This window comes from Prionailurus bengalensis, chromosome C1 (assembly GCF_016509475.1).
Source record: "Prionailurus bengalensis isolate Pbe53 chromosome C1, Fcat_Pben_1.1_paternal_pri, whole genome shotgun sequence".
Classification (NCBI taxonomy): Eukaryota; Metazoa; Chordata; class Mammalia; order Carnivora; family Felidae; genus Prionailurus; species Prionailurus bengalensis.
In genome coordinates, this window is record NC_057345.1 from 38281436 (window position 1) to 38296779 (window position 15344).

The window sequence follows — 15344 nt, forward strand, 5'->3', positions numbered from 1 at the left end:
CCCAGCCACAACAAGCCATTCCCCGAACACCCCACACCTGCTTATACTCCCCTGCCATGTTCCTGCCTCCCTCTGCCTGGAGAACCTGTCTGCTTCTGCTCACTGCCCACTGTGCCTCTCACCCCAACACAGTCTATGAAAACCATTCTCCACTCTTTAAGCACGGACTTGGTGCCAGTCGCTCGTTAGGGACATGAATGGGAATGAGGTACCCAGATCCCTTGAGGGGCTCACATCTAGTAAGCCCACATCAGTGAGATGAATGGGGGGGACAGGTTGGGTTTGGGGACACTCCCCAGGCTAGGGAGTCAGCAAAGTCTTCAGGGAAAGGATGGTGGGGGAGCACCCGGCACATAGGAGACCTGGGGATGAGGGGCAGCGTGGCCCTTCCAGGAAGCACATCCGGTTACGTGCAGCAGCAAGGATTCCGACCCAAACTCTGAGGGCACGAGGGGAGGAAGAGCCTTCACGTGAGCAGGCTGCCCGTGGGACAACCTGGACACCGTGACAGTTGTGGACAGTCTGCCAGTGAGGAGCTTGAGGGTAGAGAGGCCACGGGCATGGGCCCTGTGCATGGCTGGACATGAGCGGAGTGGCAGGAGGTTGGCAAGGGGCCGCGCAAACATAGCATGGCAAGGATAGGGAGGGGACAGTTGAGCTGTCCAAGGGAACTGACACTTTGGGTGGTGACCTCCGAAGACAAGGCCATAAGGCTAGAGAAGTAGCTGGCCCCAGGAGTCGAAGCAGAACCCTGGTTTCCAGAGTCTTCAGCGACGGCACAGCCTAAAGCCTAAGGGAGACGCCAGCTGTGAATGCCAGGAGTGAGGTTCCTGGTCTACCTACTGCAAACTACACACACACACACACACACACACACGGAATAAAGAGAACGCAGGGAGCCGGACCCTAAAAGCAACCTTGTGAAGCAACTGACCTAAACAGCTGGTCCAGGGGGATGTAGTTCTTCTGTCGCCCCCCAACTGAAACTCGGCCACACAGTCCCTGCCGCTGCTGTAACTCTGAAAACGCAGCCTCGGTTCAGATACTCCTTAGAAACTGCACTGTCCGACGCTGTTATTCAACACTTGTATCTTCATGTAAACACTGTCCCTGCAGCTCCCACCCTGCCAGGGTTGGCTGCCAGGCCAGCTTGTTTGGTTTCTCTCCACCCTCTCGGCCTGCTACTTCTGCTGCGCTTCCCCGGAGAGCCCGCCCCGCCTCCCCAACTGGACTCGGTCGTTCCTTCCCGGAACTCTGCAGCTCAGAGGGAGGGGGGTGAATCTTGACATGCCTTGTGCTGAAGGCGCCTGTCCCGTGTGCCCGGCTGTTTTCCGGCCAGCCTGGCAGCACGCTGGTCGGCCTCTCGGGGGCCCCCAGAGCCAGGTGCGGAACAGGTGCGCACTTACTGTAAGAACCACAACACCACCACATCCTCCGTCTCGGGGGTTCTCCGAGAGGATTTCCTGCATAAGTGGGGCCTCCTCCTGGCCTGCCAGCACCTGCCTCAAATGTCAAACCATTTTGGATGAAACTCTTCCTGTCTGGATTTCATAATCCATGCTAAATAGAAAATCCATAATGGGCACGGTGCGATCTTTCCTCAGTGACTCTGGGTCATTGCTTTGCATATGAATCCTCAGCTGGCGTTCAGGAATGGCCTCGGCTGAAAATTGATGGAGCCTGATTCCTAGGTTGTTCGCTCTAATTTGGCCTCTCTTACGTCATCCTTTCCACTTTCCCTGGTTATCAGGACGCCCATCAGTGGCCGTCCCCCTCTGCCCCCCATGGCCCTGCAATGCCCTGCACGCCTCTGGCAGTCTCTCTCCCACTGTTAAGTTGTTGTTTTTAATTTGCTGTGAGCTGCAGCACAAAATAACACTCTAGGCGAAGCAAAACAAGACAGGCCCTGAGTGGGGGACCTGGGGCTCACTGATGCGTCAGCAGGTGGCCTTCATGTATAAGCTTCACAGAGTCTATTCTGAAGGTTTCAAAACCTCTCTCACTTCCTTCCTGGCACTCTCTTGGCACTGGGCTGCTAAGATGTCTGGCTGGCTAACAGATGGGTCTCAGATGCATCAGAGGGATGGCTGCTATGGGCCCAGCCTGCTGGTTTAGGTTAGGTAAAATGTGCAGGGTGAGGGCTTGGCATTGGGTGTCTGTGAGGATGGGGCTGGGGGACAGGGCGTGTGGGCAGTGGAACCCTAAGGGTAACTTCCGGAGGGGAGGATAGGAGGACCGGCACTCACTGGCCCTGCGAGGTGGGCAGGGTATAGGCCACGCTGACAGGACCCCAGGTCCGGAGTCACTTAGTGACCTGTCCATGGTCACTCTGCAGCTCAGTGGGCTGGGCTGCTGGGACTAGCAGTCTGCCTGGGCCCTGGGGCAGCTGGTCTTCCCTGGATCCGGTGTGCTCCGTGTCCTTCCCAGGATCACTCATCTGTCACAGCACAGGGCAGGAGTGTGAATTCTGGCCCCACTTTGTGGCTTGGAATAAACATGTCTCTTCTCGGGACTCAGTTTCCTATACTGTAAAAAAAAAAAAAAAAAAAAGGCAAAATGACACCTGGGGGTCGGGGATTGGAGGTGGGAGCACTTGACGATGGAGGCTTTGCCCAGGTAGCAGCAGACCCCTTCCCCTTCTCCTCCCTTGTCCCCCTCCCACCGGGAGCAAGGAAAATTGCATTGAACTCACTCCTAAGAAACCTGGACTCCAGGTCCAGCTCTACCTTTCTTTCCCGTATGACCCTTCCCTCCCTGGGCCTCAGTTTCCCCTCCACATAAGCCAGAGCTTAAATATCTCAACTTCTGAAGTCCCTCCCAGCTGCTGAATTCTACCACTCTCCTTTCCTCCTCCTGCTCCTCTCAGGGGTGGGAGTATACACGGTGTGCATGACTGTGTACACGTGTGTGTGTGTGTGTGTGTGTGTGTGTGTGTGTGTACTGGGGGCAGGGAAAGCGAGAGAGTCCTGCAGAGGATGGGGTGGCAGCTAGGAGAAAAGGGGACCAGGACTTTCCATGCCAGTGGGGCTCAGAGCTTTCTCAGCAGCTAATGGCCCTTGGGGCTGTTTAATCATTACAGGAAAGGAACGAAGCCAGGAGCGCCTCAAAGTCCAGCGGGGTGGTGAGCGACTCTAACAGAGGAACGTGGTGCTGGCAGCGATGGGGCCTGGAACTTCAGGAAGTGGGGTCAGGACAGTGACAGCTCCACGCTCAGCGCTGGGCTCCGGAGTCAGCCTGCATGCCTATGACATAGGGGTCCTGGTCGTCTACTTTGTCTTTGTCATTGGCGTGGGGATCTGGGTGAGTAGGTTTGGGGCCTGGCGGGGGAGGCAGGCGCAGGTTCTCACCTCTGGCTGGTCGTGGAGCTGGAGGCAGGGTGGGCAGGGGGAAGGGGATCAGGAAAGCACAGGCTGAGATGGAGAGGTCTTTAGGAGTCATTCTCTCCAACCCCTTCTTTATAGATGGGCAGACTGAGGCCCAGAGAGGAATGTGACTTGCCTGAGGGCACACAGCAAGCTGAGGCAGTCCAGGCTGGGACCCCCATCTCCCAGCTCCCTGTCTCTATGCATCTGCTGCCTTTGGCCTCACCCATACCTGGCAGCCCGAGCCCCACTCCTACCCTCCTCCCCATGCCACCATCGCCAGCTCTGGGGACGCTCTACTCGCGGCCTATCCACCCTCCACTACTGGGTGTCTTGGCAAGGAGTAGGGCTTTCTAACGGAGCTGGGGTTCAAATGCTCATGGGAAGGGAGCCAGGTGAGTACAAAGGTCCTTCTGTTCTCCATTGTTCACCTGAGCCTCGGTGCCGGGAAAAGGGGCCAGGCTCTGAGAGGTCAGGGAGCCCTGAGTTCAGATCCCAGCTCTGACTGTTAGAGCCACAGGGCCCTGGGCACATGCGAACGATCTGTGAGCCTCAGTCTTCTCATCCAGGCAGTGAGAATAATAAAGCCTATGCTGTGGAGTGGTCATGACCATTGAGCAAAAGGACACATTTAAGCATCCGGCAGAGGCTGGCACTCGGCTGGCAACAATACACGTGGCTATTATCACGGCAGCGGCCGCATTCCGGAGGCAGGGGACAATGGCTCCAGTCCCAGCTGGTACTGTGGCAAGCTTGGGAACATTCTCTGGGCCTCAGTTTCCTTATCTTTAAAGCAGGCTGAACAGCCCCTGCCTCCCAAGCTGATGTGAAGGAGAAATGGGCAAGCAGCTGATCGTTGGCTCCTGGGAGGAAAAGAACCAGTCCTCAGTGACTTGGGATGAGCTGTTCCCTGTCTTCAGCCCTCAGTTTCCTTACTTGTGAGATGATTCCATCTGCTCATCCGGCCCTGCCCAAAGACCAGAGGTGATAAGGAAAGTTCCAGCAAAGGCTTAACAAGCACCAGCCCCTCTCCTCCCCATCACTCCCCAGTGACTGCATACTTTTCCTTGGGGGCAAAGAGGCTCCTTTCACATTTCTCTTTTTCCTTCCTCTCCTCAGGTATTTCTCCCACCTCTAGACCTAATCAGAGACCTGTTGACTTTGGCATCTTAATAAAGTCTTCCAGTTTCCACTTCCCTGCCCACTGCCCTGCTGCCAGCCCCTAGTCCCCAGAGGAAGTTCCTTCATGTCCACTCTCCTTTTGTTGTTCAGAGCAGTCCCCCCCCAAAGGCTGCAAACCACCACCCACCAGTTCAGGGCAGGGGTCTGTGTGGGTCCTGCACAGGCTTACCCAGCATGGTCTGACTTCAGGACAGGGCAAGAGAAGCCCCCCCAAACAGAGCCCTACCTCTGCCGGGGGCTCCTGGGCTCTCTGTACCCCCGTCCCCAGTGTGTGGGAGTCCTGCAGAAAGGAGGGAGAGGGTGCCTCCATGCAAGCCTCTCAATCAGATACAAATCACTTCCTGACACAAGTGTGGACAGAGGGAGGACTCAGGGGACAATAGCCATAATCTTGCACACTTGCCAGGCACCGTGCTGTTCATGAAGCCTTTAATCTCTGTCGGCCCTTTTGCTCTCTGCACCAGCCCAGGGGATGAACGGTGAGGCCTAGAGAGAGGCTGTGACCCTCTCATAAGCACGTAGAATAAAACCTGTGAAACTGCATGTCTCAGTTCTCCTGCTCTGTGTCACCCCAGTGCCTGCACCCAGGAATGGGGAGCTGAGGTGGGGCAGAGGTGGAGGAGCTCAGGAAACCTTCATCTCTCTCTCCTTCCTTTCCAGTCGTCCATTCGCGCAAGCCGAGGGACCATCGGCGGCTATTTCCTGGCGGGGAGGTCCATGACCTGGTGGCCGGTGAGTTGATCTTCCCCCCGTCTCCTCCCACCATTGGATCCTTGTCTTGTCTTCTCTTGTCTGGACCAAGGCAGCAGCCTTCCAGATAAGTTTCCTGGCTCTGGGCTCCTTCTCTGTGGCCCAAAGTCACCCTATAACCCGAGAGACCTTGCTAATTAATGCGCCCCCCCCCCGGATAAGCGCCTCTTAAGTGCATACCCTAGGCTGGACACTGCACCTACAGAAATAATCTAGAATGTTCCCATCCTGGAGAAGCTCAGATTAGCTGGGCAGACAGACTCACAGAAAACAGGATGAATGCTGAGCTGGGGGACACAGAGGGGCTGTGAGCACGTGCAGGAAGCCTCTGGCCTCAGGGGAGGTGGGATTAGCAAAGACTTTCATGGGAAGCAGACACATCTGCTTAGTACTGTAGAGGAGTGAAGTGAGGGGGGGTGGGTCACAGAGGTCCAATCCCCAGCATCCTCAGGGAATCGGTCCCAACACCTTTGTGAGCCCCATCTCCCCCCTCAGGCCACCTCACTTGTTTCTCTCGCTCCTCAAAACTAACTTCCTATTCCTGCAACACGATGGAGGGAGGTAAGCCCTGCTTGGAAAAGGCAGGATGAAGTTGTCAGCCCCCCTGGTAGCTGAGGCTGTGTGCACGCCTGGGCACGCACAGCTCACACGCATGGCACACGAGTGCATACTCTCACACGCCACCAGCCGTCCCTACAGCCTGTCTTGGTTCTCACCACTCTTCTTGCCTGCAATGGTGACAGACTCATTGAAGAGTAGAGGGGGCCCTGGACATTGACAGAGCTCTCTGGAAGGTTCGAGTATCTGGGACAGGAGGAGGCAGGGGCAAGGAGCTCTCATGCCTCTAGCACGAACCCCCAGGAGTGTGAGGGGCGAGGGGCTGGAAGCTCACAGGGACAGTGACTGGTCCCTGCCAGCCATCACCTCAACAGACGGAAGGGCACTCTGTTCAGTTGGTACTCACCCTCCCCCACCCCCATCACAGCCCTGGAGATGAGTCTGTAAGAGGGACAAGAAGCAGGACAGAGGGCCTCTCTGGTCCATCCAGGAGAGTGGCTAGGGGCGGCCGGGTGCCCGTCCAGTCCTGCAGAGAGGACATCTCCCTGCTCCGTGTGAAACTGTGTCTCACTGTAAGTGTGAGGAAACTGAGGCCTCCGAGCAGGAGGAGGGTGTCCTCCAGACGAGCAGGGTGTAGAGACGAGCCCTGCCTCCCATGAGCCTCATTGGGGCAGGGCTTCTGCCTGCTGCTGGATGCACAACCTGCTCTGCTTGGTCCTGTTTGTGACACAAGCCCGTGTGTCTGTGTGTCTGGGCATCTGTTACGCAGGTCCCATTGCTTTGCACCCTTCCCTACCAGGTCAGTCCTGAGAAGTGCCTCACTCCCCTCTCTGTGGCCTGAGCAGAGTGTGTGGCTGGGAAACCAAGAGCAGAAGGAATAACAGCATCCTTGTCCCCGACGGGCCCGTCTGGTCCCCCTGCCAAACTTGTTGACTGATGACTCCTCCAGTCATGAGCTGGGAGCCCTGGGCTGAGTGGGGCCGAGACACCTCGCTGCTCCCAGTGAGGGAGCAGACCCAGTGTTCCATGCTCTGGCCAGGCGCTCCCCACCAGCCCTGCCAGCGTCCCCAGGACCGCCTGAGTGTGTGTGCATGTGTGTGTGTGTGCGTGTGTGTGCGGCAGCACGGAGTGGCTTCAGCATGAGAATCTTTGTGCCCTCGTGCTGCTCAGCTGTTTTCTGAATGTCTCAGTACCTTTCCTTCTTTCTCACTTTCTATCGCCCAGCACCGCTAGAACAGTCAGTGAGTGGGAGCAGGTGAGTCCCCACATTTTACAGGTGAGGAATCTGAAGACTTGCAAGAGGGAGTGATTTTGTTAAAGTCACACAGGGTGCAAGGCTGGAGCACAGCTCTTCACCTCTGTCCTGCCTCTGCCCAGGCCCCGGAGCCCCTCCCTCTGCCCCTTTCCCGTCCAGTGAAGGATCCCATCAAATAATAAGAGATAACACTAATGAGTGCTTATTAGGTGGCCAGCAACAATCATGCACTAATTACTGGAGCGAGACAGCCAGGGTTCAAAAGTTCTGTTGTTTACTAGTTCTGGAACTTGGGCAAGTCATTTATCTGTGCCTTGGTTTCTTCCTCAGTAAAATGGGGATAATAATAGGACCTACCACATAGGGCTGTGGTGAGGGTTGAGTTAGTTTGTGTGTGTGTATATATATAGATGTTGAGAGAAAGAGAGAGAGAGAGAGAGAGAGCAGAAGAGGGGCAAAGAGAGGGAGAGAGAATCCCAAGAAGGCTTCACACGGTCAGCCAGAGCCCAGAGCAGGGCTTGAGCTCATGAACCGTGAGATCATGACCTGAGCACAAACCAAGAGTCAGATACTTAACCGACTGAGCCACCCAGGTGCCCCAAGTTAACATATTTAGACCAGTGCCTGGCACTTGGCAATGCTGTGTACGTACTAACTGCTATGATGTCGTCCTTATTGTGTCTATTGCATCAGATTGTGTCTATTGCATCAGAGTTATATTATTGTGTCTATTGCTGTCTCCTGGGGAAAAATGATCTCAACTCCGGGGCTGGCCCAGCCTGTGCTCAGCCCCTCAGCTCCTCCCTCTGCCTGGCCTGGTGCTGGAGGCACTGGGTGGCAGAGGGCCTCCCTCAGTCCCTCTCATGGGGACCTCCCCTCCTCCCCTCAGCATCCTTGCCTCTGGAGGCCCCTAGATGGGTGGTCCCAGTGCAGGGCCTTGTCCTCCCTGCATGGATGCTGTTTCCCATGGCTTCCCTTCTTTCCCACTTGGCCACTCACTCACTGGGTGACCTGGAACCAGCAGCTTCACTTTTCCTAACATTATTTCATTCCTCTGTAATTTGAAAAGATTAAACCTATCCTTTGAAATGTTTATGAAGATTAAGTGAATTAGTGCCTATGAAATGCCTCACACCGTGCCCACATACAGTAGGTACCCAATAAACGTCAGCTCCCTCCCTTCTCCCCTTTGCTCCCTCCCTTCCTCTCCTCCCTCTGATTTCCTGACCCAGGCCCTGCTCTATTCACAGCTCCTGAAGCTCACGGTCCTGGCTGTAGATTGATTTGGATTAAAATTGACCCCGACCTTTGACCCCACTTGTGCCTTGCAGATTGGAGCCTCTCTGATGTCCAGCAATGTGGGCAGTGGCTTGTTCATCGGCCTGGCTGGGACAGGAGCTGCCGGAGGCCTTGCTGTTGGGGGCTTCGAATGGAATGTAAGGAAGCTGGTCTGGAGGCTTCTCAGAGATAATGAGGGTCTGAACGCCCCACACCCCACACCCCACCCCACCCCTGGCTTTAGTGCTGAGAGGAACCTCGGAGGTACTTGGAGAGGCTGTATGGTAAATCGAGAACCCATTTCACAGATGAGGAAACCAGGACCTGGAAAAGGCAGAGGGACTCATCAGAGGTCACACAGCACTAAAATCAGGTCCCAGGTCCCTTGCCTCCCAGTTCGGTGCTCCCTCACAGCGTGACGTGCACAGGAGGCTGTCCTTCCATGTGCATCTAGGACACGGGTAGATGTCTCTTGTTCTTGTTCTCCCCACTCTCCCAGGCAACCTGGCTGCTTCTGGCCCTGGGCTGGATCTTTGTCCCCGTGTACATTGCTGCTGGTGTGGTCACAATGCCACAGTACCTGAAGAAGCGATTCGGGGGCCAGCGGATCCAGGTGTACATGTCTGTCCTGTCTCTCATCCTCTACATCTTCACCAAGATTTCAGTGAGTACCCACCGCAATGTGGCCATCTTGTCTCCCTGAAAATGCTGAGCTTGAGTCATGGCTTGTTGCTGGATGTAGGGATGGATGGATGGATGGATGATAGATAGATGATAGATAGGTAGATAGATAGATAGATAGATAATTGATAGATAGATAGATAGATAGATAGAAGGGAGGAAGGGAGGAAGCATGAATCCACATACCTTCAATGCACGCTGTCCCTCAGCAGTGGAGCGATCACAGATGAATGAGAAGTACCTGTTAAGTAAATGACAGTGCCTCTATTTAAATAATTCCTAATCTAAAGTGCATTCATTCATTTCTCTCTCCATTAATTGATCCTCCATTAAGCACCATGAATTTGTTGCCTACATGTCACTGTTCAAAAGATCCTTATTCCTCCTCCTCTGACCCACACTCCGAAAACAAACCTAGGGCAGATGGTTCGCCCATGTCCACACAGAATAGAGCTGTGGGACTGAACTAAAGTTTGGGTCCTGTGACCCGGTCCAGGCATCCTGGCACTCCGTCCTGTTGTAGCCCTGGGATGGGTTCATGAAACAGCCATGCAATGGGATCAGCAAGCAGGCACTGAAGGGAACTGAGTCCACGAGTTGCCAGGTCGAGAGATGGGAAAAATGGTACAGCCACTTGTCCACCAATGCTGGAAAACAAGCCTAAGTCAGCATGTTGTCTGGTCAGCCGGGTCCTCTGATAAACCCAAACATGTAGAGCCTCCAGAAGTGCGGTCATCTGTCCTGGGGCTCCTGCCGGTCTGGTCAGCGTGGGCCCCCTGGCAGCTGGGTGGGCCTCTGCTCTGCTAGGGAAAAGGCCTCTGGGTGCCTGCTCTCTCTTCTCCAACCCCTGCTCCCCACTTCCTCTCCTCTGTCTTCTCTTCATTCCTTCTCCCCTGCCATCACGGCCCACAGACTATCCCATCAGTGCCACCAGACCTCATTGCTCTCAGTTTCAAAGTTTTATGCGGTGCTCCTCTGCCTGAAAATCTCCACGGTTCCTCAGCATCCCCGAGGCCAAGCCCATTCTCCTCAGCATGGCACTTTAGGCTCAGGCTCATTATGTGATGAGGGCTGACAGCACTTGGTATGGCTGAGCAGGAGGCATCATACCCTGGTGGCCACAGCAAGGGCCTCAGGTGACCTGGACTCCTGGGTCCCGGCTCTCTGCAGACTGACATCTTCTCTGGAGCCCTGTTCATCCAGATCGCTTTGGGCTGGAACCTATACCTCTCCACGGCGATGCTTCTGGTGGTGACAGCTGTCTACACCATTGCAGGTAAGGCCAAGGGCGGGTCGCGTTGGGGTGCAGGTGCCTGGAGCAGAGACAGAGAGACAGGGAGAGGTGGAGGGGGGTCCCCTAGGGATGCTACAGTGAGCAGGAGTGTGACTAGGGGACTGTCACCAGGAGTAGTGTGGCTGTGGACTGCTCCAGACAAAGCCACCAGCCTGCCTTCCTCTGTCTCCTCCAGAGCACCTCCCATAGGCCTGGGCACCTGGGTTCCTGGCTTGTGGCTAAGTCAGTTTGCAAATATAGGGAATTTAAATGGTGTTTGGTGGGGAGGGAGGGAGTATTCCTGGTAGAACTATCAGCCCAGCAGAGGAATAGTCTTGGGGTATTAAAAACAACAAGAACAAAGGAGGGAGGTGCAGCTGCAGTACCCAAGGGCCACTGGGGAGAGAAAGAGCTAGATTTGAGTGCCAGTGGCTGGCACCAGCCTGTGGGGGGAAGGCAGGCGGCTAGAATCGACCTGCTAAGAGGACTCCATGTCTTGTCTGGTCTCCCCAGTGTGGCCAAGCACAGGGCAGGCAGCCAGAGAGGAACCCCTTGTTGGTGCTGACTGATGAGCCCTCTCCTTGGGTCCCCAGGGGGTCTCACGGCCGTGATCTACACAGATGCTCTGCAGACGGTGATCATGGTGGGGGGTGCCCTGGTCCTCATGTTTCTAGGTAAGGTAGAGACCTGAATATACCCACCATCACATCAAAATTGCTCTCCGATTTGTCTTGGGCTTTCACCTCCATGCTGTGACTGGGTCATGTTCCCCACCTCCCTACCCCCATTTCCAGGGTGGGACTGCCAAAGAGCAAACTTCTCAATACACCCCACATCCCTCCCTCATTCCCAAGTTGCATACCAGTTCCAAGCCCCGGGGCTCCACATGGGACTGGGAGGTGGGGTGGGGGCATGTGACAGGTCCACTGGGGTCTCGGGGCTGTGTCGCTCACTGTGGTCTCTCTCCATAGGCTTTCAGGAGGTGGGCTGGTACCCAGGCCTGGAGCAACGGTACAGACAGGCCATCCCTAATGCCACAGTTCCCAATACCACCTGCCATCTCCCCCGATCTGATGCCTTCCACATGCTCCGGGACCCTGTGAACGGGGACATTCCTTGGCCAGGCCTCATTTTTGGGCTCACGGTGCTGGCCACCTGGTGCTGGTGCACGGACCAGGTGATGCCCCAGACAAGCTTGGCCCAGACCATCACACACTGGGGTGGCTCCCTGTGGGAAAACCACGCATCTAGGTGCACAGAGTGTTGGGACTCATTCCGGGACTACCTCAGGGCTCGCCTATGGCTGAGCTGAGCCCCACCTGACCTAAGTGGCACGCCTCCACTGCTCCCTTTTCAGGTCATTGTGCAGAGGTCTCTGTCTGCCAAGAATCTGTCCCATGCTAAGGGAGGCTCGGTGCTAGGGGGCTACCTGAAGATCCTGCCCATGTTCTTCATCGTCATGCCTGGCATGATCAGCCGGGCCCTGTACCCAGGTAAGAGCTGGGCAATGTTGCAGTGGGGGGAGGGGTCACATGCCAGTTCTGTTAAGAACACATCGGAAGTGCGTTAGGCTTTGTGGGCCACACATACAATAAGTATTTCAGTAGAAGAAATTTGTATCTGAATAATATCATTTTAAAATCCTACTTTCCCTTCATAAGGGAAAGAACAATGAAGGCATTCTTGGTGCCTTCCGAGGAGGTTTGCCCTTTATCAAGATGTAAGGCCTAAAACGCAAAGGCGTCTACCAGGCTTTTCAGGGTAGTATATGGTCAAGGAATTTACCAGCGACAGCTAAATCATAGTACCCAGACATCTACCTGCCCCTTGACCCTCTGGCCTCCACAACAGATGCTGATTCCTGCCAGCGTCACCAGTAAACACGTCCCTGTAGGGTTGGAAAGCAAATATTGGGCCGAGCCAAGAAGGCACACACAGGTTGACTCGCCCCTAACGGCCATCACTCTTCTATAGATGAGGTGGGCTGTGTAGACCCTGACGTCTGCCAAAGCATCTGTGGGGCCCGCGTGGGGTGTTCCAACATCGCCTACCCCAAGCTGGTCGTAGCCCTCATGCCTGTTGGTGAGTCTGTCTCCCCCACACCACCCTTCACTCCATGCCCCAGCCTCCTCCAATCCCCAGTGCCCAGGAGGGATTGCACTAAATGTGGACACGGATGCAAAGAGGGAATAAAAAAACTTTCACCTCCACACTTCCTTCCCCAATACACACACACACACACACACAGACACTTTTCACAAACATCTGTAAGGCACCCATTCTGGCTTTAATCCTGGAGAGGCAGGGATAAAAGGCAGGCCCCTACTCTGAGGCTTCATGCCATCTCCAGGACACCCGGGCTCACAGAGGGTACAATACAATGTCACCAGGGTGGGGACACAGCGGCACCGAGGAAGCCCTAAGGAGGCACCTGGCTCCACCTGGGAATGTCAGAGAAGGTTTTCTGGAGGAGAGGAAACGGAGCTGAATCCTGAGGAACATCTTAGGCAGACAAAGCCAGACGGGTGTGGGAAATGTCATTCGGGGGAGGGGCTGTGTGTGCAAAGGCCCTGGGCTGAGAGAGAGCATGAAGTCTGAACTGAAGTCTGAACCGAAGCAGAGTCACCTGTGTGACGCACATGCGGGAGGAATGGATAGCCTTGGAGAGGAGGCCGTGGCCATGCCTCACCGTGGAGCAGAGCCTTTACGCTGGGTTTTAGGCCAGAGCACGTGAGGGGGACCATCTGCACGGAGGGTTCAGCTTAAGGGGAGGCAGAGAGACAGTTAACAAGGGGTTTGCCGTGGCCCGGGTGAGGGGTGATAGAGGTGTGGACCAGGTCAGTGGTTTCAGAGATGGACAGAAAGGGTTTTAAAAGATATTTGTGAGGTAGAGGCGGCAGGATTTGATGACTGATCATGTTTGAGGGATGAGAAAGAGGGATCCAGAGAGGCCTCCAGGTCCGGGGTTTACGATGACATTGAGAGTGGAGACGTAGGAAAAGAGCCAGGTTTATAGAGGGAAGTCCTTGAGTTGGGCTACCCCTTCCCTTCAGCAGAACAAGAAATGAATTGGGGCACCCGGGTGTCCCACTCTTGGTTTTGGCTTAGGTCATGATCCCCTGGTTGTGAGATCGAGCCCTGCATTGGGCTCTGTGGTGAGCATGGAGCCTGTTTAGGATTCTCTCTGTCTCTCTTCTTCTGCACCTCCGGCTCATAAAAACAAAAAGAAAAAGAAAAAGAAAAAAGGGAATGAATGAAAGAAATAGTGGAGCTGGTGGGACGGGGCCTCCACAGAGGGGCTGATTGAGGGACGTAGGGTGGGAGGGGAGCAGAAGAGGGGGGTCTAGGATAACTGAGCATCTGGTATGGAGACTGGATATTATTAACCAAAGAAAGAAACAACAGGCCCTGGAAGAAGGTGCTGGAAGGTGCTGGCCTAGGTTTGTTTGGAACATTTTGAGTCTTTCAGGGAGACCTCCAGGAGGTGGTTAAGTATTTGGACTGAGAGGAAAGAGGGCTGAGGCAGGGCTGAGGGACAGTCGTCTCCCCAGGGAAACATGAGTAGTCATGTTTCCAGAATCTTGGTAATTTGAGTCATAGAGACCTCAGATAGCAACGGGATCCACCCTCTCCTGCCACAGGGGGCAGAACAGGCCCAGAAAGGAAGGAACTAGTTCAAAGATCACACACCTGGTTACTTGCAGAACCAGGAAACAAATCCAGGGCTTCCCAGGGCCACCTGTCCTAGGCGAGGGCTTTAACCTGGCACCTCAATGTCGGTGAAAACAAAAACTGAAAACACTCAATTATTAACCGTCACCCTCCTCCCCATCAGGGGCCCACTAACCAAGTGTCTCCAGGCTCTGACGCCCAGACTGAGACGTCAAAGCTGCAGAGAACCTGAAGGACCACTTAGCTGCACGGCTCTTAGGGATGCAGATAAGGGAGCTGGCACTGGGCAGGGTAGATGGGATGGCTCGCCCAAGGCCATAGAACAGGGCAGAGGGCAGAGCGGGGCGAAGGCAGAGCTTATCCAGAAGCCGGCCTCTGGTTTTCCTGGACTCCTTATCTGCATGGAGGGGGACCTCATGCAGGGCCAGCACCACCCCCACACTCCCGGCTCCGCCTGACGCTGCAGCCTCCATGGCTCTGCGGAGCTGGCCTTCACGGGAGACCTCGCCTCTCCCCAGGTCTGCGGGGCCTGATGATCGCCGTGATCCTGGCCGCCCTCATGAGCTCACTCACCTCCATCTTCAACAGCAGCAGCACCTTGTTTGCCATCGACGTGTGGCAGCGCTTCCGGAGGAAGGCCACAGAGCAGGAGCTGATGGTGGTGGGCAGGTGCGCTGCGCCCCCTTCCGGAGTTCCCCCCTCCCTGCAGGCACCCCCGCCCCCCTCCGTGCCCTGGGCTGCCCTGGGGAGATTCTGCGGGTAGGGAGTCACAGCACCTGGTTCTAGCGTCGGATCCCTACATGACCTCAGGTTAGTCCCCCGCCGGCTCTGGACGCTCCTCCTCCAGAGTAAGGAGGAAAAAAAATCTCTTCCTTGTGTGTTCAACTTTCTCTTGCAAGTGAGCGACAGAGTGAGAGAAGCTGACAAGGCATTTAAGAAGGGAAAGGTGAGCTGTGTGAGTGGACGGAAGTTAGCAAGTAGCTCGCTCCCAGGAGCTTCAGGATCGGCTCTGGGCCGTATTCCAGGATAACAGAAAGCCTGTTAATTTTCTCCATCGGACCCCCCCCCCCCCCCCCCCCGCCTCCCGCCCCGTCCATCCCCCTTGCATCACACCTAGCGCTGGGCACCCAGGGACATCGTGCCCTGCCCTGCCCTGAGGGCTGCTCGCGGTCTCATGATGCGGTGTGGGGCCTGCCTCCATGGAGATGACCCTAGGAAGGCTGTCTCCAAAGGATGCAGAGCCTTACACACCAAGCTGAAGTATTTGAGTTTTCTCTTGTTGGTTTTGATTTTATGCTTTTCAAAGTATCACTTGGTGGCTTATTTTCTTTTC

At 55.4% G+C, this 15344-nt stretch overlaps 1 protein-coding gene across 1 annotated transcript in view; it reads left to right on the forward strand.

The window, feature by feature from the left end:
• SLC5A9 (solute carrier family 5 member 9) overlaps window positions 1-15344 on the forward strand; it is a 28139-nt gene that overhangs the window by 1813 nt on the left and 10982 nt on the right. The window contains exons 2-11 of the mRNA XM_043574927.1: window positions 3080-3300; window positions 5205-5276; window positions 8439-8543; window positions 8885-9049; window positions 10237-10342; window positions 10933-11013; window positions 11311-11516; window positions 11697-11832; window positions 12314-12421; window positions 14530-14680. Coding sequence (XP_043430862.1) covers window positions 3160-3300; window positions 5205-5276; window positions 8439-8543; window positions 8885-9049; window positions 10237-10342; window positions 10933-11013; window positions 11311-11516; window positions 11697-11832; window positions 12314-12421; window positions 14530-14680 — 1271 coding nt within the window. The 5' untranslated portion in view covers window positions 3080-3159. The remainder of the gene's footprint in view (window positions 1-3079; window positions 3301-5204; window positions 5277-8438; window positions 8544-8884; window positions 9050-10236; window positions 10343-10932; window positions 11014-11310; window positions 11517-11696; window positions 11833-12313; window positions 12422-14529; window positions 14681-15344) is intronic.